General features: G+C 39.6%; 1 protein-coding gene across 1 annotated transcript; it reads left to right on the forward strand.

The window, feature by feature from the left end:
- Window positions 1-599: 599 nt before the first annotated feature.
- Window positions 600-14,563, forward strand: chrna11 (cholinergic receptor, nicotinic, alpha 11). Its single transcript, XM_053334286.1, has 12 exons — window positions 600-651; window positions 2,507-2,646; window positions 3,069-3,113; window positions 3,462-3,571; window positions 3,676-3,755; window positions 6,662-6,829; window positions 6,922-7,116; window positions 9,881-9,967; window positions 12,198-12,307; window positions 13,826-13,977; window positions 14,074-14,136; window positions 14,221-14,563. The coding sequence occupies exons 1-12, from the start codon at window positions 600-602 to the stop codon at window positions 14,561-14,563; spliced, it is 1,545 nt and encodes a 514-aa protein (XP_053190261.1).
- The last annotated feature ends 10,424 nt before the right edge of the window (window positions 14,564-24,987 follow it).

A 24,987-nucleotide genomic window follows, 5' to 3' on the forward strand; every position in this document is an offset into this window, starting at 1 on the left:
ACACTTCACATTTTTTCCAATCAATTCCCTATTAGAGTTAATATAATTTTATTGTCGTGTGCATCACCTGTTTCTGCTGTGTACAATAAGGTCAATTCATAGCGACAGATTAATTAAAACCTAACCTAACCCCATCCCTGACATTTTTCTCTCTCACACTCTCCATTTTAGTCCCACCTCTCTAAGAGACAGGGAGCCAGAGAGAGAGAGAGAGAGAGAGAGAGAGAGAGAGGGAGAGGGAAAGAGAGAGACAGAGTGAGAGAGAGAGAGAGAGAGAGAGAGACAGAGAGAGAGAGACAGAGAGAGAGAGAGAGAGAGAGAGAGAGAGAGAGAGAGAGCGAGAGAGAGAGAGAGAGCTCACAGCCACCATCTCCTTCTCTTGCTCTCCCTCACCCCCTGTCTTTCTCCCTCATTTTCCAGCACATGCTCACACTCCTTCCCACTGATGCCGAGTGGATGCAGACCGGGGGATTGCCAGCAGCTTTCTGACTCTGTCCACCCTCTCCTTCCCCCCCCCACCTCTTCCTCCTCCAACATCCGGAGCTTCTCCTCTTCTGCCTCCTCTCCTCTCCTCTCCTCTCCTGCTCCTCACAACCAGGATGTGGCACTCGGTGGCTCTGCTCCTCTCTGGATTCTCTGCTTTGATCCACGGTGAGCCCGCCCCTCTCTGTCTCCTATCTTTAAGAATCAGAATGCAGCAACGGCACTTAATTTGCAAAGTGTTATTTTTATAGGAAATCAAGTATTGGCGTGATTTACTTGTGAAGTATGAAACACAATAAGAATTTAGTAGTAGAATCTTTAAAAAAACGACTCCAGGAGTGGAAAAGTGAGAATCTGGCTCACCTGTTTGCTTGCTTGTTTACATTATTGAGGTTTTTAAAAGATTTGTAGCTTGTTTTTTGTGTTTTTTTCTGGATATACATGCTGACTTGACCTATAGGTTGGATGCCTCTGAGTTAGATGTTTTAACAGGCACATTGACAGACTGTGCAGCGAGGCGTATGACAGGAACTGTGTGTAAAAGAATCTGATTGCAGCAGTCGTAACATTTCGCTGCCCTCCTTTTTCTACAATCCTCACGTCTTCTTTTCGGTCCAATTCTCCGTGCGTGTCAGGAGATCTCACCCCTCAGAAAAACAGGTCACAGATCAATTGAATTGCATGTATAGATCGTCTCTTCCATCTCGCCTCCCCTGTTGTGCTTGTGGACGTGTTGCTGCAGCCGAGCTGACGGAGCTCAGAGCGGCAGAAAGTCGTAGCGGGATGTAAAAGGCTGACAGAGGATGACAGAGCTAAGGATGAGAGATGGTGAACTTTCCCCTTTAGGCATGGCAGCAAGCAGAGAAATGCTGTATTCAGTTTGTTTGTTTTCAAGAGGAGCTTTTAAAGCAGGACGCAAAGGAAATAAGAGAAAAAGGAGGCAAGAGAAGGCAAAAGTTTCAGTATAAATTGCTGCAGACTGAATTTTATAGATACTAGATATGAAAAAACATAGTACTACAAAACCATGAAGCCTTATATTTCCCTAAAATAAGATTCAAAGTGACTTTGTCAATGTCCCATATACTGTATCTTCTGCATCTGCTTTTCCCAGCACTTTATGAAGGTTACATAACAGCAGACTGAGTGAAATCTTTTAATTACTGCACTGAGTGGGGAAGTCTTGTGGATGTTTTGAGCATCATTTTCTAACCATTACCCTGTACTTCAATATGAAGTACATAAAATATGTAGAAACCTTGGGATCTTGACCAGGAAATAAAAGGAAATTCTACAAATATGGATAAAACTGACAGGATGGAAAACAGAAGAAGAAAGAGTGATACATTTAATCACACTCCGCCTCTAAGTCTATTTGTTTTCAAAGTCTATGAGCATCTTAATTCAATGTTCTATGTGTATTACCGCAGAGCATTTCAAACTAACCTAATTAGACATTTATTAGTGCCATTTATGCCCTGATGAGGTTTCCCACTATTTGTAATTAGATTCTGTTTACGAGGTGTTCTCCTCGCCCACTCTGATTCTTTCTCCTCGCTATTTTCAATATCAATGTCAAAGTTCTCCTCCCTATTTAATTTGCAAAGCTTAAACCGTAAAAGTTGAGATAAGTGTGACTCATGGTGACAAAAAAAGTCTGTTTTCATTTCAGCGAATTTCATCATGACATTTCCTGTTTCCCTCTCTCTTTTTGTACATCTTCTTCTCTTGCTAATCTTTTCATTTTGGATGAATTTATAGATAAGAAAGTCGCCCGATCTCCTGATTGAATTGGCAAAATGTGAGAGAATTTTCAGCATCCACGTCTGCTTTCCCACATTGATATCTGAATCAGGTTTTCCTTGATGATTGCTTTCATTTTCATTCATGTCACAGTAATCACAGAATAACGTGTTATTAGAAGCTTTATAGGTGAACTAATTATTATAGTTTGTAGTGTAGCTTTTTTTGGAAGATTTTTTCTTTTAGATTTGAACTCTCTCATATTTTTCTCTCTGTCCAGTGTCGCTGCAGGGTCCTCACCAGAGGAACCTGCTGAAGAACCTCCTGAAGGATTACAACCGGATGGAGCGGCCGGTGGGCAACGACTCCCACCCTCTCACTGTCGTCTTCTCTCTCAGTTTGATACAGATCATGGATGTGGTAGGTGTCAGGCTTTCTTCAACAGCAATGGCTCCCAAACTCATGTTGATAATCCACCAGATGCCTGTCAGGTGTGACTAAATATATTTTTAGTATTTGAATATATGACGATGCTTTTTTTCCAGGGATCACTGAGCATTTACAGCCTCCAGTTTTGTTTAGGTAATTAGTATGGAAATTAAAAACATACTTTGGTGTTAAGTATTCTGTTTGTTTATGCCTGAAACTGTGATAAAAATGATAATAATGTTGATAACAGCAGGGTTTCTTTCATATTTGTGGATTTGTTTATGGATTTGCAAGTAAAAATGTTTTTTTATGTAACACCTAATCCTAAGATTTTACTCCCCGCCTCGTGATTTACGGAGCAAATGTTTTCCTAGAAGAGGAGATACAGTAATACTGATTTAAATGTTTTGCAGGATGAGAAGAACCAGGTGCTCACTTCAAACATGTGGCTGCGGATGGTAAGGACCCCTGAGGAGACCGAATGCTTCGGGTGATAATGAATTTGCTGCTCTTCTAGGTTGAGGTGTTTTTCAATGTTTTTAGTGAACTAGTTTACATGATGTTTAACATGTAAATTAAGTTCTTGACCTACAATCCGTGAATCCCATGGTAAAATCTTGTAGATGAAAGCAAGGCTGTGCAGGAAAATCTTGCTTTTTCACACTAAAGACATAAGGGAGTAATGTTTTTCTTGAATTGAATCATATCCTGTTCAGTGCACAGCAGCACGGCGGAGATAACTTGTTTGCAGTCCACTGGGATTCAGGCTGTTACTTTGTGTGTGTGTGTGTGTGTGTGTGTTTAAGAGCTGGTTCGACCACTATCTCCAGTGGAATCAGAGCGAACATCCCGGAGTTAAAAACCTCCGCTTCACCACAGACCAGATCTGGACACCAGACATCCTTCTGTACAACAGGTAAAACACACATGAACAACTCACACATACACACACACATGCACTGCACTGCATTTCAACAAGTAGTGTGCTAAGTTCCACCTTCCTCCCCTGTCCTTCCTCAGTGCAGATGATGACTTTGACTCCACCTTCAAGACCAACGTTCTGGTGAACTCCAGTGGATACGCTGAGTATCTGCCTCCAGGTTTGTCATCACTCGTTCTCATTGATGCTTTCACTGTCGTTCATCTCTTTCTCTTCCTTCCCATTAATTCCTCAACTCCCAACGGCAGCATCTCATTCTGCAATCTCTGCATGTCTCTCCGTTGTTTGTATACTTGACATTAATATTTTATTAGTGTAAAACAGCATCCCTTGTTACTCACTGGTTACAGATTCCCACTGCTGTGAGTATCACCTATAAATAGGAGACGCTCGCTTCCTCCGTTTCCTGTTTCAGCCTAAACGCAAGACCCGTGCAAGCCTGTGAAGTAACAGCTCCCCAGTGTATCCACAGGTCTTTACTTTGTATTTTCTCAACCATTTCTTTATACACCAGATTACAGCTGTCTGAGACTGAATCCCTGGTGTTACGGGGTGCTAAGCTGAAATGGCCCTCTGAAGTAAAAGTCGAGGATTGCAGGCTGCCAAAGCCACCCAATCATTTCTATCCTTCCACCATGATTATTAATAGGGGGCTGCTGAATGTAAACACAGCTCTTTAATACTGTGATTTGGACTGGAGCCAATTAGGGGAAGAGAAAACTAGTGTTTCAGTTTGGTACAATAAGAAGTGGGCAGGTTTTGCCATAACATGATGAAAAAGATAGCAAAAAGAAAGCAGGAGAGGAGAGAAAGGATATAAAGAGCAGCAAAACAGCTTTTTTATCCCTGTATTTGCCTGTACAAGCTGGGTTGCAATGCCTGAGGTCTTTTGGGCTGGTTATTATCAGTAAATAAAAGGCAACAGGTCTGTGGGTGGCAGGCACAGAGCACGAGCTTGACACATGGTAAGTAATTCAAAGGCAGAGGAGGATCTCAGGTGTCTGCTGCATACTACTCGTATCTTCTGAAGTAAAGGTGTTATCTTTGGGTTTAATGGTAAGACAGGCAATGAGATGTAGCAGGTTTTAGCTAAAATCTGGATCGGTTGACATTTGCAACAAGGTAATCTTGACTCTGAGTCTTAAAATGCCTTCTTGGGATATGCTTTTTTAGAGTGATGGAGTTTTATTTTGGGCGCTCTGCTGCCAGAGAGATCGCTCCAAGCTGCAGAAAAATTCAGGTGTCTTGTTTGTGAGTGCTACTTCAAGCTTACTGGATATCTATGAGAGGCAGGTTACGAAAATATACTGTGCATAAAGGTGCACAAAGCAGGAGACTGCTAAGGCAGAGAGATCCACTTTTTTCTCATCAGTGTAATTTAGGGTTTAGTGCCTCAGGAGCTGATAATGGGAGTAATTATGAAGACATCATCCCCATGAAGCAAAGTTACAAGAATATAACTGAATTTTAGAGAGCAGAGACAGTATAAGAAGAATAAATTATAGCTGCTATTTAATTCTGCGTGGTGTTTTTGTGATCAATCTCTCCTTTGTAAACAGCACTGATCCTGCTAGCCTCCTCTATTCTCCAGACTCTGCTTTCATTCCTCTCTGAAGGCTGATTTGCATGTCGGCAGGCTCATAATGAATGTCTTTGAGGGCTGTAAAGCTTCACTGGCATTTTGCTTCCGCGTGCGTCTGAACGTCTCAATAGGCCTTATTCGTTCATTCCAGTAATTAAACACAACTTTTGTTCCTGGGTAGTAAGTGTTATTTCCTAATTACTTATGCCTAAAGAAAATAGCTATTATTGTCTTTAAACTTTGCTTTTGTAACCTGTAATTGACGTCTTGAAAAGTACATATTTCCAATGGGAAAACGGGCAAATATGAACATTTTCATTAACATAAAGTAAGAAAAACACAAAATTACCTGTATTTATATTATAAGTTATACAAAAGCGGCAGAGTCTTTTGTGATGGGTGAAGAAGCTGGAAAAAGCTTCTTCTGATCTGCACACTTCTAAAAATGTCCCATGCTTGTACCAAGATGTCAAAAGCTCATCACTGGATTTTGTGAGAGCGAGATCACAGATCAAGTAGTTGGGATAGTGTGAAGTGTATTTATACTATTTACAGTATATGGCTAGAAAGTTCTCAAAAGTTCTGTATCAGCTACTCAGTGCTGAATTATTCACTGCCCTGGTCAAAAGAGACACACGAGACAAAATCTGAAGGGAATAAAAGTCAGTGTCTATACTTTTTAGGCTTAAGCAATTAGGAAATAACAATTACTACCCAGGAACAAAGAAACAAGTAAATATTTGTTACAAGGTGTTACTCAAAGGGCTGGAGTTTGCCTGAGGATCACTGTGAGGATCACCGTGAGGATCACTGTGATTCTTGGATTCTTGGATGGATACAAGTGTGTCTTCATGATTTTGTGCTTCCGTGTGTCTATGCATAAGCGTGCGAGTGCATTCATTTCGCATAATATAAATGGTAATCTGATTAGGGCGCTGTGGAGAATCTCAGCTTTCAGTATCGCCGCTCATGTTTTCTTCCATCGCTGAGGCTTATAGCTAACAGCTGTGTACGCAGGCAGAGCGCAGAAGCAGCATTTGTTTGCAGAAGGGAATATCTGAAAGTTTTGACTGACAGTGCTGCTGCAAACTTTTTCTTTGATAGGTTTCTAATCTAGTCTTTGATTTCACTTCTTCAGCCTCAGAATTCAATTTGAAAGCTCTAAACTCTCTGATGCACAATATTAATAAAAATAGCAATGCGATATTGCTCTCTGTAGGCTATTATTTAAGTTGAGTTAAGATGTCAGTCTTGAGGGCTGCTTAGATATGAAGTGAATGAATGAATGAGTCTCTCTGCCAAGCAACTTGATATTCAGACCAGACGTTCAGCATCACAAGAGCTCAAGTGGTCCTCTCATACTCTTTTCTCTCGTCACCTTTGTAGCCTACTGAAAGCTGCGGTCAATACTGTCATTTACTCAGCTGATTGCGTGGCATCAATTCTCTGCTTCCTGTCCTGTTGTGCCTCGCTTTTTTTCTCAGGAATCTTCATGAGCACATGCAACGTGGACGTACGCTGGTTCCCTTTTGACATTCAGAAGTGTGAGCTGAAGTTTGGTTCCTGGACATATGACGGCTGGCTGCTGGACCTCCAGATGAATGACGCTGACGTCTCAGGCTACATGCCCAATGGAGAGTGGGACCTGATAGGTGAGCTGGGTCAACTTTTGGGATTTATTCATCTTTATCTCAACAACTTCATGTCAGGTTGTGTCAATTTATTTCTGTTTCCATCCTTTCAGGAGTTCCCGGCACCAGAAATGAGATTTTCTATGATTGTTGTAAAGAGCCCTATCCAGATGTGACGTTTGTGGTGACAATAAGGAGGCGGACGCTCTACTACGCCCTGAACCTGCTCATCCCCTGCGTGCTGCTGTCTTCTATGACCCTGCTTATCTTTGTGCTACCAGCTGACTCTGGGGAGAAGATCTCACTGGGTAAGTGGATCATAAAACAGGAAATTCACAGACTGCACACAAAATCAAATCAAAACACATCAAATCAAAACACATCATACAGCTCTTCTCCAGTTTATCAGTTGTTTCACTGATAAATAATCACTGTACACTAATGGTAACTGTAATATGGTATATGACAGTGTGTGTCAAGTAGATAAGTTCATAGCACTGTGATGTATTTAAACAGAATTAATTGTACATTGAATCTATGGAAACAGGAATAATTTACACTTTGTATACAGATGGTTGTCTTGAGGGTCTGATGTGCAAAAGGAAAATAGACAGAAGCTACTGAGATTAGTATCTGTAATGTAATTACTGAATTTCAAATTACAATCCCTCACTGTACTCGTTACATAACTGAATAAACCAGTGACAGTTCATTCAATCATGTGACTGGTAGATCATTATAAATACTAGTTGAACATCATCATTTATAATTTTTCCCCCCAAATGACCATATTCACCCTTAGTGGATGTAAAAATGTAAAAAAGAAACATAAATGAGCATAAATGCAAAAATATGTTTATTGTCTTTTGCTGTATGCTTTGTATTTATTGTCATTTATGTTTCTGTATCCATTAAAGGTGTCCCACTGGAGGTTTCTTGTAAACAAGTGTCTGTTTAAAATATGGTGTGTGCCCTTGAGATCCAATAAACTTAATTTGTAGAATACATTTTTTAAAAACGTTTTTAAATATGCATTATTTATATTCAGGCTTACTTGCCAGCAGTCTTTTTCTTACTTTGTTGTTTCTTGGTGCCAACTGCAGACCAGTGGACTGGTGTGAAACTACTTGAATAAATGTGCATCGTGTCTCTGCATTATTATGTGGATGTTCAAACAAAACCCCACATATAAAAACAGCAAGAGTAACTGTGGTAATTTGTAGAAAGTGTTTTTAACAAAGAACTAAAGATGATGCTGTGATGTATTGAAGAAGAGTCGTGCGCTCGGCTCAACATCCAAACAACTCATGGGGTGCCAATGAGCAAATCAAATCTCCAACTGGGGTGCTCTCAGTTGAACGTGTAGTGCACAACTGCTTGAAACAAAATAAATAAATAAAGTAGGGCCACAGATGACTACAGGGAGGGATAAAAGAAGCAAAGGGAGAGGGTGAGGAGCTGCAAGACAAGAAGGGATTATAGGATGAAATAGAAAGTTAAGAAACACGAGAGGGAGGAGGAACAGAGACAGATGGGTGTGGGAAGGCGGTGAAAAAGAAGCATAGACAGGAGATGAATTCGGAGAGGATGAGAGAGGACAGCACAAAGGGAGAGGGAGGAATGATGAGGAGGGAAAGGTGGGAGACAACCAAATCGCACTATAATAAGCTGGAAGAGAGAGGAAGCAGCTCTACGATCATGCAGCAGCTGCAAGTAAATTCTAATATTTATTCCGAACCGTTTAGAGCACAAGATAAACGATGCTCACCTCATTGGGATAATAAAGACGCCGCACAATACATATTCCACATCTGACCTTTCAGATTAGTCAATAAATTGAGCAATCAATAGAAGATTTATATGCAACTATTTTATGATTGATTCATTGTTTATTTTTCAACTACAAAAAGCAATCCAAACACTCTGCTTCTCAAACATGAGAATTAGACCCTCTTGTCTGATTTATATAATTGTAAATGGAATATCTTTAGATTTTGGGCTGTTGTTTGGACAAAACAAGCATTTTCCTGTTAATGACATTTTAATTACAACATGAATAATGCAATAAATGAAGAAAATCATCAGCAGATTAACTGATGATGAAAAAGTTGCAGCTTAATTGTGTATTGTGTGTCTTTGTATCATTCAACCCTATTTATGTAACTCACCCAAAAATTTGGATGAATTGTAACTTTCGTGGCTCGTGTCTGAGTGGGAGTGAAGGATGAAAAGGAACAAAGGAAACAGCGACAGTGTTGTCAAAGCATATTGTTAACCTAAATACAGGATGCATTACGCAGCATTTCTCTACAGAAAAAAAATTAATACTAAGCCTTACACACACGGCCAATTAACCTATTGATGTAATTAAGGCTAGTGAATTGATTACGGGAGAGAGCTTACACACTGCCTTCCAGGAAAATACTGTCACTTGGCTTGATGGAGGAGACTTGTGGACCAAGTGGCTGGTCCTTTAGTGCTACAGGAGCATGCTTTTAAAAAGAATAAGTGTCTAATCATGTCTGCGGGGGGAAAAAGCAACACAAAAGAAGCATTTTTAATTTTCTTAATATCCTTAAAGGACATTCATATTTTATCTCTCTGTCTAGTAGTATAATTGAATGCTTTTGCTTCGGGACAGATATGCCAGCAAAGCACTCCTGAAATTCTGTCTTTTGGAGAAGTGAGACAGATAGTATGGAGATGGGTGAATTAAGATGGAGATGAGCTTCAGTCCAGCCGAGTATAACGGATGTGTTCACATGCATGGCTGAGACTGAGCTTTGACAACTTAAATAATGGCTGTTTGCTGCATGGAAGTGCTTTTTGTGAGAGAGGTACAGAATGTAAAAAAAAAGTAATTCTCTGTATGAACATTAGCCGACGTCGTTTACATAAATCGAACTTGATCTCATCTTGAGTGTGATCATTTATCAAAATACCAAAACACACTAATGTGGTTTCTCCTAAGAAAGTGCTGCTGCTACTCAAGGGAGGAGACTAATCCTTGATATTGATTTTTTAACAAAATGTGGCTCCAGCATAAACCTCTATCCATCTGTTTATTTCCAGGCATCACTGTCTTGCTGTCTCTTACTGTTTTCATGTTGCTGGTCGCAGAGATCATGCCAGCCACATCTGACTCCGTCCCACTTATAGGTATGTGTGAGAGAATGTTTTTGTGGGTGATTTATATACTTTTTAATGGACTTTTCAGGCTTCATAAAGCTCTGCTAATCAATATTTTTATATTAGCAGTGGATCTAATGACTGTGCATAATGTGAAAGGTGTCGCTTTTACCAACAGAGCACCAAGAGAGAGTAATCTCCTAACCCCGACGTTCCCTTCAGGAGCTTTTCATCATCTTTCAGCTCATTGTTTTGGTTTTATGCTTTTATTAAACTCTCATCAACTTGACACCAGCTGCAGCAGGCATTAAAAAAAGGCAGACTAAGCTAAAGAGTCAGGTATTTTCTTCAGGAGTTGATGGAGACCAAAACAGAGCTAAAAGAAGAGTGAATATTCATCAGCTTACCATAGACACGACTTCCAATTAATGATAAAGTTGCTATGTGTCTGCCAGATGTGTAAATAACTATTTGCTAATGAGTCCGTCACACAGTATCAACATGCAAGTAAATATTGGGCTTAAAGCTTGTTACACTGCCCCAAAGCACATATTCAAAAATGATTTAATGAGTGTCAACAGCAAATTCATAAGGGTTGGCTCCTAAAAAAAAGTAAATATATGTTGAAGATACTGTATAAAGTTTCCAGCTGACGGCGATAATAAACATTTGATCTTTCATGTTTATGTTTTCAGTTTGTCCCAGAGGGCTTTGCAGTTTGTACCCTGCATGGCAAGACCCTCAATTTGAATGAGGAAAACTAAAAGAAATACAGAACAACAACATACCATCATGTACTAGAAAAAAACTGTATTTATTTTAACCATCTGCTCACCCTAAAATTTAATTGACTAAATTGATTGTGGGGCCACTGCTTGAAAGAAGGTTTAGTGAGCTACCACTGCAAGCCAGAGACAGATGTATGGCTGTCTTTGCCTGAAGACATAAAAATAGCCATAAAAAAATTTGATGAAAAAAATGAAGTCATAATCAACAAAGTGCAGCTCTCAGCATAATTGTATTAATTAAAAATAGCTACACTGATGCAGTTGTATGTTTTAATTTGTTAGGTGGTTTTACATACACAAAGTAGTATGAATGAGGCCACAACGACAACGTGTTGGTGGCATTGAAAACTAAATTTGGCATTGAAATCAAAACATATACTGACAAAGGAAACACTGGCTTTGAAACATTTTTATTGGAAAAAGGTTTATTGGCCCTGAAAAAAATCCACTGAAAAATAAAATGTGGGCATTTAAAAAATCTTTTATTAAGCTACATAACAATTTGGATTTTACTATACATGACAGACTGAATGACATTATTTATAGGGGGGGTTTGTGAGGAAAAAAAGTGTTAGTGGAGCTTTGAGTTGAAGTTATTTTGTCACAGTACAGTCAGGCAGGTTTGCTGAGTACTCGACAAGTTCAAGTACAAACTTCTAATGACAGGAGGACGATTAATAGAATAAACAAAATGTACTGATGTATTGATATCTGTACATATTGAGCCCCAGAGGCAGCACTGTTGTTCTATCCAGTAAACACATGAAGCTTTACTTTACATTCAGGCAAACTAATACAGCTATAACTAATTTCACACATATTTCATCTAAGACCAACATTTATCTTCCAAAAGGAATTAGAGCATATATCTAAAAGCTATGGAGACATTAGAGCCTCTATCTACATAGTTAATTTTGTTTTAATGGCTGAGTTTTATTTTTCAGTGGACCATGTTTTAGTGCCAATGCAACATTTTCTAGTGAAAGTGTTTCAATGCCAATGTTTCCTTTTTCAGTTCAGATTTTGATTTGATTTCCGATGCCAAAATGTAACTGTAGCTGTTTTGGCCCCATAAGTAGGCAGTGGTGTCAGCAGCAGGTCCCAGTTTGGTATTAAGATATTTAACATAAGCTGTGTGTGTTATTCTTGAGTATCTTGTGAATACGTTTCTGTAAAATAATTTATTCTCACTGTTCTTGCTGTGATAGACACAGAAGTACTTATCATAAACTACATGTAAGAAGATAAGAATAAGAATAAGAAGATGCTGGAGAATAACGTAAATGTGTGTTTTTATAAGAACTTTGCATTCTGTCTCTCTGTTGTAATCAAAACAAAGATACCTTTTGGCATTTTTGTGACAAACCAGAATCTGCTATAACCACTATAACCTACAGTAGGAATTACAGTGCAAGTAAAACGTCATTAAATAAAATGAAATATAACTTTGTTCCCCACTCTACTTCTCCTAGGCCAGTACTTTGCAAGTATAATGATCATCGTTGGGATGTCAGTCATTGCCACAGTGGTGGTTCTGCAGTATCATCATCACGATCCAAACGGAGGAAACATGCCTAAATGGGTGAGGCTGAGCTCACACTCTTCATCTCTACATATATCACACATTCCAGCTTATCAAACCTTGTAAACAGTTGGTCTCCCAGTCTCACATATCACTCATTCATTTAATTAATCTCAATTTCAGCATTAATGTCACTCCTCGACTCTGCCATTCCCAATAATATTTGATCCATCTCTTGGTGCGCTACCTGTGCTCCTCTGCCAGTTTCTTTTCTCTTTTCATTCTCTGACTTCCTCAGCTGTGACTCATCCGGCAGTGTCAGTCTGCTCGAGTGCGTTCATCAAATGCCTCGCCACAGACTCTAACAGAGGAGTGTGTTTCAAAGCGCTCTGGATATGTGGGCGGATTCGATTTGACTTGTTCCTTCTTCTTGTTATTCCCTCTGTTTCATGCTTAAAAAATGCATCAAGACATTTTACAAAAGTTTAGCTCCAAAATGAGATATCAAAATATGAAATATGGGGGGGAAAATACAACTGAAATACAAAAACATACACATTTAGTTAAGAGAATGATTAAGAATAATGTTTTAAAACCTGCTCTTGGCAAACAGTAACACTTTCTTGTTTATCAATACGTGTTTGGCATTTAAAGATATTTAATGATTTATATTTCCACTGCAGAGAGAAATTGACAGAGGCTTGCATTTATCAATAACTGTACAAATAGCTCAGTTCTATGAGAGTGCAGATGCTGCACATATCAATACAATGCAAGGACATTGTGTTGATGAAAGGTCTGTTCAGACAGTCCAATGGCCAATTAACAAGCTAATTGATGTGGTTCAGAGGAGGGCATCGAACCAGCACAGTTTATAATTGCAGCCCGGACAAAAACAACATCAACAGCAACAGCAATAGGCACGTTTACCTGGCCACTAAACACACTTGGTGGAGACTAATTGAGCAGTCATCTGGACATTAGCTTCTCATTAGATGCCAGACACCCATCTGGATGCTGTTGGGCCAATAAGCCCTTTCAGGGGACATGTAGTTTAGAAAAAGTCAGAATAGCATAGAAAAGAACAAGGTTTAAATTCTGTTCCAACTTGTGAGTAGATAATCTTCTCTTTAGCCTAATGCGGTAGTTTACTGAAACACTACTGCAAGCTTATTACAGTCATGAAAAAGTAATCTGACAGTCAATTTCAATAATCCCACAGTTTGAATTTAAAGCTGCCTTTGTAAGTATCATCTCTGCTGGGAATCCAGTTAAAGCAAAAACCCTCTTTTGCCTCAGGCGCTTTCACTGGGCGTCCCTGGCGAGGATCTCATACTTCTACTTAGACAAGTGCGGTTGCATTTTGAAACACAAATGTAAGGTTGGCAACAGCACCGATGTCAATCCACAACAAATCAGGCTATTAGCCAAGCTTAACTGGAGTTATGTGGAGGTCACGATGCGTGGGTGGTTCTCAATGGAATCGGCTTTCTTATGTTTCTTCCGCTTTCTCTCATGCTTATATTATCACTCCGCTCACCTCTCATCTTTACATACATTTGTTTCTTTTCTCTACAGGTGCAGCTCGTCTTGCTGCAGTGGGTGGCCTGGTTTTTGCGTATGAAGCAGCCCGGGGAGAACGACGACCCGGAGCGGCCCCCGTGTGCTCCCCATCTGCGACGCTGCTCCTCAGGCTCCCAGAGTGGGAGCATCCCCAACCCTCCAGATCCCACCTTTCATCCCTTACACCCACAGAATCTGGCTCCTCTCCAAACAGGGCCCCTTCATGTGGGACACCCTCACCTCCACGCCCAATCCAGCGCTAACAACAACGGGAACCTTCTTTACATGGGCTTCCAGAGTATGGAGGACCCTTCAATGCTCTCAGAGTCTGTCCAGAGGAATAACACCGCCACTGGGCTTCCGCGAGTGGCAGGGAGCCCACCACCGCACCTACCATCTCAGTTCTGCAGCTCCCCACCACCTCCTACTCCCAATATGGATACTGTAGGATGTCCCAGCACTGTATCCAGTGGTGGAGGCTTTGGAGGTGGACCGGGAGGGATAGGAGGGTGCTCAGCTACAGGGATAGGAGACCCCCAGCTTCAGGCTATCCTGGAGGAAGTGCGTTACATGGCAGATCGTTTCAGGGAGCAGGACGAGACAGAGAGCATGCTCGACCAGTGGAAATTTGCAGGTGCTGTAATCGACCGCCTATGTCTGGTGGCGTTCAGTGTTTTCAACATAATTTGCACCATCTCAATCCTCATGTCTGCTCCCAACTTTGTGGAAGCTATGTCCAAGGACTTTGTTTGAAAGCTAAGAGGAAAAAATGAGGGGAAGAAGCGTGAAGGAATGGGTGAGGAGGAATTAAATATAGGATGAAGGATGGAGTGGGCCTGGATCCAAAGAAACCCAATTTCCTGTGGACTGTAAGCTTTGTGATTTGTGATTGCTAGGAACTGGGAAATGGAAGGAAAAAAACAAAAAAAAAACAAACAACAAATGGTTTTCTTTGCAATACATTCTGTTTTGTAACTGAAATATGAGAAGAAAGCAGATGAGAAAGGGGGTACAGAATGAAGTTAAAATGAGATTAAGGTGAGCAGGGTGCTTTATCAAATCCTTGACAAGGTGATATGGATTGTGGTTAATTCAGAGACTTTCACCCAAAATTACAGGAAAGATGAGTTTGAAAAAGCAAGAGAAGTCCAATGCAACCTCAAGTAAGAAAGCTCTTAAATAAAGGGAAGAGATTGAGAGAGTAAGAGGGAGAAAGAGACAGATGGGTAGAAAAGGGCCAGATAAATAAGACAGACGTTCGGCTGTTTTATTTACTCGAGTAGGGAAGACAACCCCTCATTCCCACACGTTGAGAAAAGACTGCATCATTTAAAGTGAAGTGAGGAGGAGAGAAAGAGACATTTATAAGGACAGACAACAAAGAGTGGTCGTGAAGGAACTTTATCCCTTGTGACTGTGGCAGAGTTGGTTACCGGCTTGATGCTCGGATATACAAAGTGGACTGAAGATCAAGAATATCACAGCAGAGAGACACAGAAGAGGATCTCATCTATTATTCAATCTCATCCATCTAATGACCGTCAAATTGAAAGACCTCAGATAATCTTTAGGACGAATAAGCTTTTAAAAGACTCTGCTTGCAAACCACTTTAAATTTCCAAGGCCTTATCTCCTGAAGACGATTGCCAATCTGCAACAATCAGCAGAGATCAAAAGCTCCTGAGCAAAGGGCACAGTGTGCAGTGCTTATCACGACCGGGAAACTGAATTAACTGGTCATCAAGAAAACAATGGCTAGTAGCTGCACCACAGTGGAGCCCTGACCTAATCATAATTCATGAAGCAGTAACATAACTGTATCTGGCAAATTCTGATATACCAACAGATCTTTAGGGGTTTAATAACCGAGAGGAGAGGTCAGGTCTTTATAAGAACACAGGAGGCACAAAGGGAGGGAAAAGATCGTTTAAAATTCCCCAAATTAATATCGAGAAGCAAAACCCCATCAAATTTCTGTCAGATCCCTTCAGGGGTTTCACAGCTTCATGAGTGATTTCATATCTATCTAAAATGAGAGATGATATTTTAATAGAGCTACATTTTCATGAAGTTGACTCCAGTTGGTAAAGTGGTTAAAAGTTTAAATAATTGAGCTACAACCTTCAGCCTAAGATCTGTGTCTAACAGCAGCCACACAAATACAATGAAGCTTCAGTGAGTTTAGCTGTGAGGTAATTAAACTTATTATCTTTCTTACATGGTCAGACAACCATGAGGATGACCATCTTTTGTCTCTGTATGCAGTCTGAATGTATGCTAAATGTAAGGTTTGCCTAAGTTGCCTTTATTGATTGATGTGTATGGGCTCAAGTAGCTGCTCCTATCTAGGGCTGCAACTAATGATGATTTTCAATATTGATTAATCTGACAAGTATTTTCTCAATTAATCAATGACTGGTCTCTAAAACATTTAGTAGCTGTAACCATGTTTTACCCTTAAAAATATAATACTCCCAAAACAATTATTAAAATACTTCATTTTCTGTCAATTGACTAATAGAGTCATCGACAAGTCACTGCAGCCCTACGCTGTGCTGTATCAAATAAAGGGAAAGGCACAATTAAGATTTTCTAAGCACGACCGTCTTGTCTGATTAAAATACAAGTTGTAATAGGTATGAACGATTCAAAATTAATAGAGTAATTAGATTATATCAAATTTTTGAGTTCATGGCATGTAATGTTTAATCAATAATCCCTCAATACAATTGTGTCACACAGTATATGATGAAGATATGAAAATTACATTAGTACAACACAAAGGTGATTTAGAACTATGCAAAATCTCATTTTACTCCTCACTATTGATTGCCTATCATATATAGAATAGTGAATGAGTTTAAGGAGGGGTTTTGGACAAAGCCCAGCACAACTGTTCTCCTTACAATGCAGCACAGGTAATTGCTGAGTCTCCCAGTGCTTCACTGCTTCAAAGATTGTATCAAATTCATTTGTTATAACATTAATTTTAGTGTGGATTCTGCTGCGGTGCATAGCCGCAGATGATAAATATAGATGTCAGGTGAAATAGTTCCAACTGTAGGATTTTTAGGTCTTTGTGAAAACAGTAGCAGTAGGTGTTATTGTTTATTGTGTCATGCACATACAAGACCCCAGCCAACACAGCCAACACAGCCCACACACTGCTTTTATATCAGAGAAGAACATAACTGGTGAAAACAGATGTGTTAGTATTAAAGCCTCATTGCTTTCCCCACATTTCCATCCATAGATACACATGAAATGAACAAACTAAGCGAAGCTCAAGCATACATTCAAACTGCCAGCAGATGCATAAACAGGCATCCTGACCTTTGGAAAAATCCTTCAGAAACCCCAACAATCCCTTAAAGGAACAAGACTGTATTTTTCTTATTGTCAAAACTCTAAGGAATACACTGGCTCTATTTAAACTGATTTGAGTGCATCTTTTTAAGTAAGTCCAACTCATCAATTATTAATTCTAAGAGTCTTTTAGAGTCAGACTAACTAAATTAGTTTAGTACAATCAACATGATTTGCTTGACCTCTAAAAGCTTAATTAAGTTGCTCTGACTTCATATTGATTCAAAAGCTGTGACGATATTAAGTGGTCTAATTACTTAATTTAAGCTTTTCTAATTGATTTATTTTACTTCCATTCCACTCAGAAATGTCCATGTAGATCTTTATCTTAGTTTTTTTGAGTTTTAGTCATTTGTTTCACTTTAGTCAGAACAATTTCATTTTTTATGATAAAACTGTTTATTATAAAATGTCAAAACAGTCCAAACTGTTTTAATTAAGAGCAACTACAACAAACATCAGAAATTAATGTTAACAACATTCACTCAATGGCCAGTTTATTGGGTGCACCTAGCTAAAACTAATGCAGCGATCACAACAGCCTTGCAATAAATCCTCTCTTTATGAGGGTTAATCTGGTTCAGTTTTTGCTGAAACTGCTTTAGAGGGGTGTTAATTCAATTTTATTGTCATTTTGACACTGTATTGTTTGTGCATTGTGTTCGTTGCAAAAGTGTAGTGTATTATACAGAGGAGCTTATTAGTCCACCCCATTTATATCAGTGAGCAACTAAATATTAAAAATGTCAACACAAAACATTTTAACAAAAAAACTACAAAATCCAAACTGACTCTAAAACTGTCTTAAAAACACTGAACATTATAACCTTGATGAGAGTAGGATTTATTGCCAGGCTTTACATAAACAAAACTTTACTTACTTAACAGTGCAACATTTCTATCTAGCTCAATGAATATCTTTTGAAATACCTCAAATGTACTTTTCACTTCTTTTGGGTAGCTGAGGTTAAGTGTGTATATCAGCCCCATTTACAAGGCACAGGCTCTGGACACACCAGGTCCCATGTTCCCTCGATCCAGCCTTGCACTGCCTGGATCATTTATTATAACACCTCTGGTGACAATGATCTTCATCACTTCATCAATAATATCACCATTCTGGCATAAGATGGTCAGAATCAACATTTCAGTGTTTTATGTCACCATATCTAAAAACAAGAGTAACATAATGTACAGTGTGTCAAGTCAGTTTTATTAGTGCAGTCCAATATCACAAATCACACATTTGCCTCATGGGGGGCTTTACAATCTGTGCAGCAATACAATATCTGTCTTTAGACGCTCGATTCGAATAAGAAAAAAGCGACCTAAACCCCCTGTAACAGGGAAGAAATGGAAGAAACCTCAGGAAGAGCAACAGAGGGATCCTCTCACAGGATGTGTGTCTGAATGCAAGTATCTGAGCGTTCTTTAAAGCAATCCTCCTTTTCTCTGAGATTAGATACACAACTAGGCAACGGACATTTCCACCAAATCATCCTGTGTAGGAGAACAAAAATCTTAAAACTGCTCCTCCATAATGATGTTTTTTTAATTAATAATGTCACTAGGAAAGAATACTGAGGAGTGAGATTAATGAGGCCTGGACTGTGCCAATTATTAACATTTTAAAATAATTTTAGATTGTGTTAATATTGTTGTCTTAATATATTGCTGGCTAATAAATCCTCACAAATACCTGACCAAAAATGTGAAATGAAGGGAAAAAAGCAATAAAAACACCTCAGACAGAAGTTGTGATGACTAGAGACCTGTTTCACTGACTGCTACCTTAACTGAAATGTGCTAGCTATTGTTGCCTACCTGTCAAACTACACAGCAGATTATTAAAGGGGGAGGGTGGGTTGTATTAAATGTTGTAATGATGTTGTAATGATGTAAGACATCTTGGATTAAATAAAATATTGTATATTTTCCACAACGTGGTGTCCGCTTCCCGGCCCGTGTTTATGATGATTGCACTTGGACACAGACTATTCTTTTCAGCAGCGGCTCAATTAAGCTACTTTAACCTCACACTAAAACATAATTAACGATAGGCAATATTCAGTAAATTTGTTACAGCTAGGCTCAGTCATGAATACTAAATGTCCCAGCTCCTGCAACTGTTGCTAACCAAATATTAATCAACTATTGACAACTTCAAATCAGAATGAAGCATTAGCCTCGAAGCCTTGCAGGTTGTATATCAATGAAACAAAAAAAAAACTACTTTTGAGTCCTTTATCCTCGCTAAAAGTACCATGCTATCAAACATTCAAGCTGTAATTTAATAAAGCCCTGTGTGCTGATACATTTAGTAGCAAGTTGTTATCGAAACAAAGCAAAAATAGTTGCTTACTGATTAATTTGGATATCGGACATAAACTCCCCTTTTCTTCTCTTGTGGTAGGCATCTGGCAGCAAAATAAGTCCAAAAAATTCAGGCTTGTATTTAGCTTTAAAAGATGTTCACTAGATATACAAGTTGCACTAACTTAATATGTTTTTTTACTGCAAAAATATGTATTCAAAATTTATATCTTTTAAGTCAAGACCATTTATTTTCGTTTCGACCACCATCTTAAAATAAGATGTCTACTGACTTATCTTTCAATACTTTCAGAATTCCCACCCCATCAATGTGTTTTTTAAATTCTTGGGCAACAACTGAGCTTTATGGCAGAGGAAGGGGCTATTTCAAGCTTTCACCACAAATGCAATACTTTAGATTCTTTTTATGAGATTTGATGCCAACAAGAAAAATATATGTGGCCTGTCTTATCCTCAAAGTAAAAATCATGATGATCTGTGTTTTGTTCACCTATAGCAATAAGCAATAATTCCAGGTGTGTTTTTGTACTTCACTTCCCAGAGATCCAAACAGTGTCACCTGTGTGACGCCAGCACCCGTCACCCGTCACACAGAGACATGCAAATGAGTTGGAGAGAGTCTTGCGTTAGCTCCGCCTACCTTCGCTGGCAACCAGTGCTGGCCGGAAAATATGTCACTAACTGTGCGCTGCTTGTGATTCTTCTCAGGACTGTTGCCACCAACACCCAGTTCATAATAGAAACATTTATTTAAATGAAACTCTTTGAGATTATTACTGAAATATTTGCTTTTACACAAGGATCCAAACAGACTAAATATATTGTTTACTACATTCCTGACTGACACTGTCTTTCTCAAATACACTGTCTGAACAAATACATTTTCCCATGTGAATTGATATAGTGTATAGAGGCAGTTATACATTTTATTTCTGTACCTCTCTTCATCATCTGTCTCCTCTCTCTTCTTCTATAAAGTAAACTTCCTGCCAGGGAGGGTTTGCATAAGGATGTTCTCCTTCCAGCACACACTGCAACCAAAACAATCACTTCTGTACGGAGGATTTCTCATCCTGAAATAAAAGGATTCTCTCTTTTTTCTACTACCTTTGGTCTGCTCCCTATTTCTCTGTGTTGACAGTGGCTGGCCCAACACCCCAAAACAAGAGAAAATGACAGAGCGAGGGGATAAGAGGAGGAGAGAAAGTGCTGACGCGCCGGGAGAGCTGGACAGGGCCTTAATTGATCACTCGTTCAGGAAGGACAGAAGGAGGGGGGATGGGATGGGATGGGAGGGAGAGGAGGGAAGGGGAGGGTTAATAGAGGATAGAAGGGGGCATACTGGGTAATTCATCGGATTTATGAGGGACAGAGGCAGGGGAGATGGGTCCTCCGACAAGCATAACTCAGTCACAGACATCAAATGAAAGGCCACTGCGCTATATCATACCACAAGGGGAAATATATGCTACAGAAATTATAGACATATTTTCATGCAACTGTATGTCCATCAAGGGTGGGGACTGGTCGGAGTGTGGCCTTCACTGTGTCACTCAGTCAGTGTGTCAGACGGAGTAAAGCGTCAGGAGTGTATTTATAGTAGTGTGCTGCTCCTTATAAAGCTCAGCCAAGGCTGCCTGTTTAACGGGCTGACACGCTTTCTCTCCGAGGTTGAAAAATGTGCAGCGCCAGCAATCTAGCAGCACTTAGATTTACTGTGTTCACTCATTTGGAATAAAAGAAGAGGGAGAACAAGTGAGAAGACTCTGTGTGTGTGTGTGTGTGTGTGTGTGTGTGTGTATGTGTGTGTGTGTGTGTCCATGGGGAAGATGAGCCTCTGGGTTCATTGTATGCAAATAATCAATCAATTGTTGTTGTTTCTCCTCCCCAGATCTCATTTAATGGCATTGTTCTGGCTTCAGCCATTTTACCAGATGGGTTATTCAACAGAATCTCACTGGAGGCATATTAGACTTCACACAGCTCTATGACTGTGTAAAAGAGGTGGCGATATAAAAGTGAAAAAGACATCATCACTGGAAAGCATACAAATTAATCAGAAATAAAAAACCAAAAAAAAAAAAAAAAAAGACTAAACGTTGTAAAGATCTTACATAAGGAAAAATCACCTGCTGCATTCAAACACATTAAATCATAATTTATATTAAAACACTTTCACAACACATTAATTACATACATGCACCACGTGGAAACATTCAGATGCATCCACCCATGTGCATGCACACCTGCGCTCTCTATGGGTACCAACAGTGTGCTGTGCTGCAAGATCGCATCCCGACATCTTGCGGCTGAACCGATCAATGCTTTTTAATTACCAAGGGCCCAAAGCACTGGTCGATACAGCTGACGAGAGGCAGGGAGGGAGGGAGGGAGGGAGGGAGAGAGATGGAGAGAGATGCTCCAGACGGTGATTGATGCTCACTCCTCCCTGCATGCCTACCTACGGATGTGTCGTTAGGCTTGATTAATCCTGCCAAGCCACATTCACTTACTTCACCGACCGCCGTTTAACCAGACTGTGCCGCTGCGGTCACAAGGTTAAGTGGACACCAGGTGTTCGCCCTGAGGTACACAGGCCTCTTAAACAACAAGTCAAGGATGGTTGGTTGCTCTTTACTAGCTCACTATTGTAGCTATGTTTACTGAGATATTAGTATAAAATGCATCCAACATGCCACAAAGCTACAATTAACTTCATTGAAGAGGTTTTTCATAAACTAGTACAGTGTCCATTAAAAGTGGGCTGATTGCTTGGCCTCTGGTATTGCTGCTTTCATGCATATAAAAAATAATACTGTTGATGTGAAGTCTGAATGAGTTCCAACAACATAAAACAAGTAACATTATATTATACACAGATGTTAAGTACTGTAATATATTCCATGACCTATAGCAGTGGTTCTCCAAGGATCTCCAGTGAAAAGGGGATTCATCTATTTTCATTCCACCCAGAAGTAACACAATGACAAAATGTATGACTACCTTGGTCATGGGTTTCATATACTTTCTGTCATAAAATGTCTAAAAGCAAAAATTGCAGCTGTGAAACTGAATTTTCCCTCATTTCATGTATAACGAGGAATGTATCTAAAAATAAAATACATAACGGGGCGGCTGTGGCTCAGGAGGTAGAGCGGTCGTCCTCAAATTGGAAGATTAAAATATAGTGGAGCGATCACATTGGGTTTGTAGATAGTTTCTTTTCAGTGGCCTCATTTCGAATCATCTGAGTGAGTATGTTTGCTCCAAAGGTTTGTGCGTATACAGTATGAGACGCGCTGCTTTTCAACTTTGCAAAGTAGCCGAAGAATCTGTTCATTCTAGATTAAAAGCTCAGTTTTCACTACTTTGCTCTTTTTAGAGCACGCCATGTGAAAAAACTGTTCTCAAGCTGGGCTGATACTAAAAGGTGACTTGAAAACACTTCAGACCACTGATAGGTCAGTCATTTATCTCATTCATAGGTATCAGTTTCAGCCATTCAGCCACCACTCCCTCTCCTCACTCTTCTGCACTCTCTCTCTCTCCCACGCTCGCTGTCTTTTCGATTCAATGGACTTTATTGGCATGAAAGTTTGTCTCTAGGTCATTCACTGTCCCCCAGGTTGTGACATGTTGATACATACTGGGCAGCAAGATATGCCCTGTCTCCTTCTCCTTGGAGTATTTTTCAACTCTGAGACGTTATTAAGCTCTTTGACATCTGAAATGTACTTCTTAAAGTAAATGTTCCTGATTTCACTGACTGTTTAACGTTGTAGGAGGAAGTAGTAGTCTTGTAGTCTCTCTCTTTCTCCTCAGCTCATGCGCTTGAAACACAATATTCACACATGAGGAAAACACAGACTTCTTGTTCTCTGTATTTACTGCTCTATTAGTTAGACGTAATAAATGACTAAAAAGGAGAAATACAGAGGAGGAAAATGAAACTCAGAATGTTAATCTCTAGTAAATCATCTTTCAAGTGTTTGATGGTTGATTATTTGTGCTTTAGAGCGTAATCACTGTGAAACAATTAGAAAATAACATTGTATTTCTGTCTTTTCTCTTACTGCGAAAGCTTTCTGCCGCTGTCTTTCTTCACTGTCTCTCTGTTGCTCGCATGTGCTCTCATTTCATATGCCCTCTATCTCTCCTTTTCTTTTGTCTTTTTTAAAAATGAGTCAGGAATATGACAATATGACAAAAGCCTAACTTCAGGTAATGAAACGAGGGAGGATGCCAACCTTCCCTTAATCTTCTCATGACAGGGTTACACAGCTGCCTGTGCTAATGACATGCAGACACAGAGCCCAGAGGCTCTGCCCCACTGTTGCAGCGTGGAATATCTGATCGTTTGTTTATTCAACGCTTATTAATATTGATTGTGTCACGTGTCCAAATTGCACCAATTTTCCCACTGTGCTTTGTTGGGTCCCCAGCAAGTATAAAGTAGATTGAATGAATGGTTTTCGAGATATGCAAAGGACGCACATACATGCGTACATACAGAGATTCCTTCATTTAGTAGAGACATCAACAACAGATTTCCACTCAAGTTAAAACCTACAGCCAGGAACAACTAAAAGTTCAAACCCAGGGATAAATTTTATTTTATCCTAGTTATTTGCACCATTAAGAATAAACTCATCTGTTCCTTATTTTTCAGCCATGACGGCACAGCTCTATGGATGTCAAAGTCGGTCTGTTGTCAGTCCAGCGCTTTGGTCCAGACTGAAATATCTTAACAAATATTTGATGAACTGCCATTAAATTTGTTACAGACATTCATGTATCTCATAGGGTAAATTGTAATAACTAAGTAAGTTTTCATCTACCGCCATCATACGGTCAACATTTACATTTTTCCAATACTTTGATCTATGACTACAAAGCAGAGCTAATGACACTCCCATTAGCCTCAGATGTAACTGTATTAGGTGCTAATTAGCAAACAAGCTAAACTTAGATGGTGAACAAAAAATACCAGCTTAGCATTGTCAGTGCAGACATGTTAGCATGCTGACATCAGCTCAAAGCACAGCTGTGCTGAAGTACAGTCCCTTGGAGTCGCTACAGCAGCACGGCTGTCTTAGTTTAATTAAACAGCTCCAAAGTCTAATGATGGAGTCAGAAGGGGGAAAATGTCATGTGAGCTGAGCCGTTATTTGTGCCTTAATGTCATCTGATGGTTCTGCCTGACAGAAACCAATGAGGTTTCTGCAGCCTGCCTTATGCAGACAGTGATTATCTTCTTCTTCTATTGTCTTCCTCACAATTACAGAGCTACAGTAAATCATATCAAAAACCTGTAACTAAAAAGAATAAAGTGTGTGCCACAAACTGCTGATGTGTATTTTGTACTTCAAAGCGAAGAATATCTGCAAACGTAATTTGAAACTACTCCACAAATTAAAGCACTGTGTTTCTGAGTAAGTAATTAAGCATGAAATTGCATTTAGATCTCATAACACACC

Source organism: Scomber japonicus, chromosome 15 (genome assembly GCF_027409825.1).
Source record: "Scomber japonicus isolate fScoJap1 chromosome 15, fScoJap1.pri, whole genome shotgun sequence".
In the NCBI taxonomy this organism is placed as follows: Eukaryota; Metazoa; Chordata; class Actinopteri; order Scombriformes; family Scombridae; genus Scomber; species Scomber japonicus.

Excerpts from the sequence above, each read along its gene's own strand:
- chrna11 (XM_053334286.1), top strand. The coding sequence starts at position 600 with ATGTGGCACTCGGTGGCTCTGCTCCTCTCTGGATTCTCTGCTTTGATC. Across the intron at positions 652-2,506 it reads ATTCTCTGCTTTGATCCACG|TGTCGCTGCAGGGTCCTCAC; the intron begins GTGAGCCCGCCC and ends CTCTCTGTCCAG. Across the intron at positions 13,978-14,073 it reads ATCCCCAACCCTCCAGATCC|CAACAACGGGAACCTTCTTT; the intron begins CACCTTTCATCC and ends ATCCAGCGCTAA.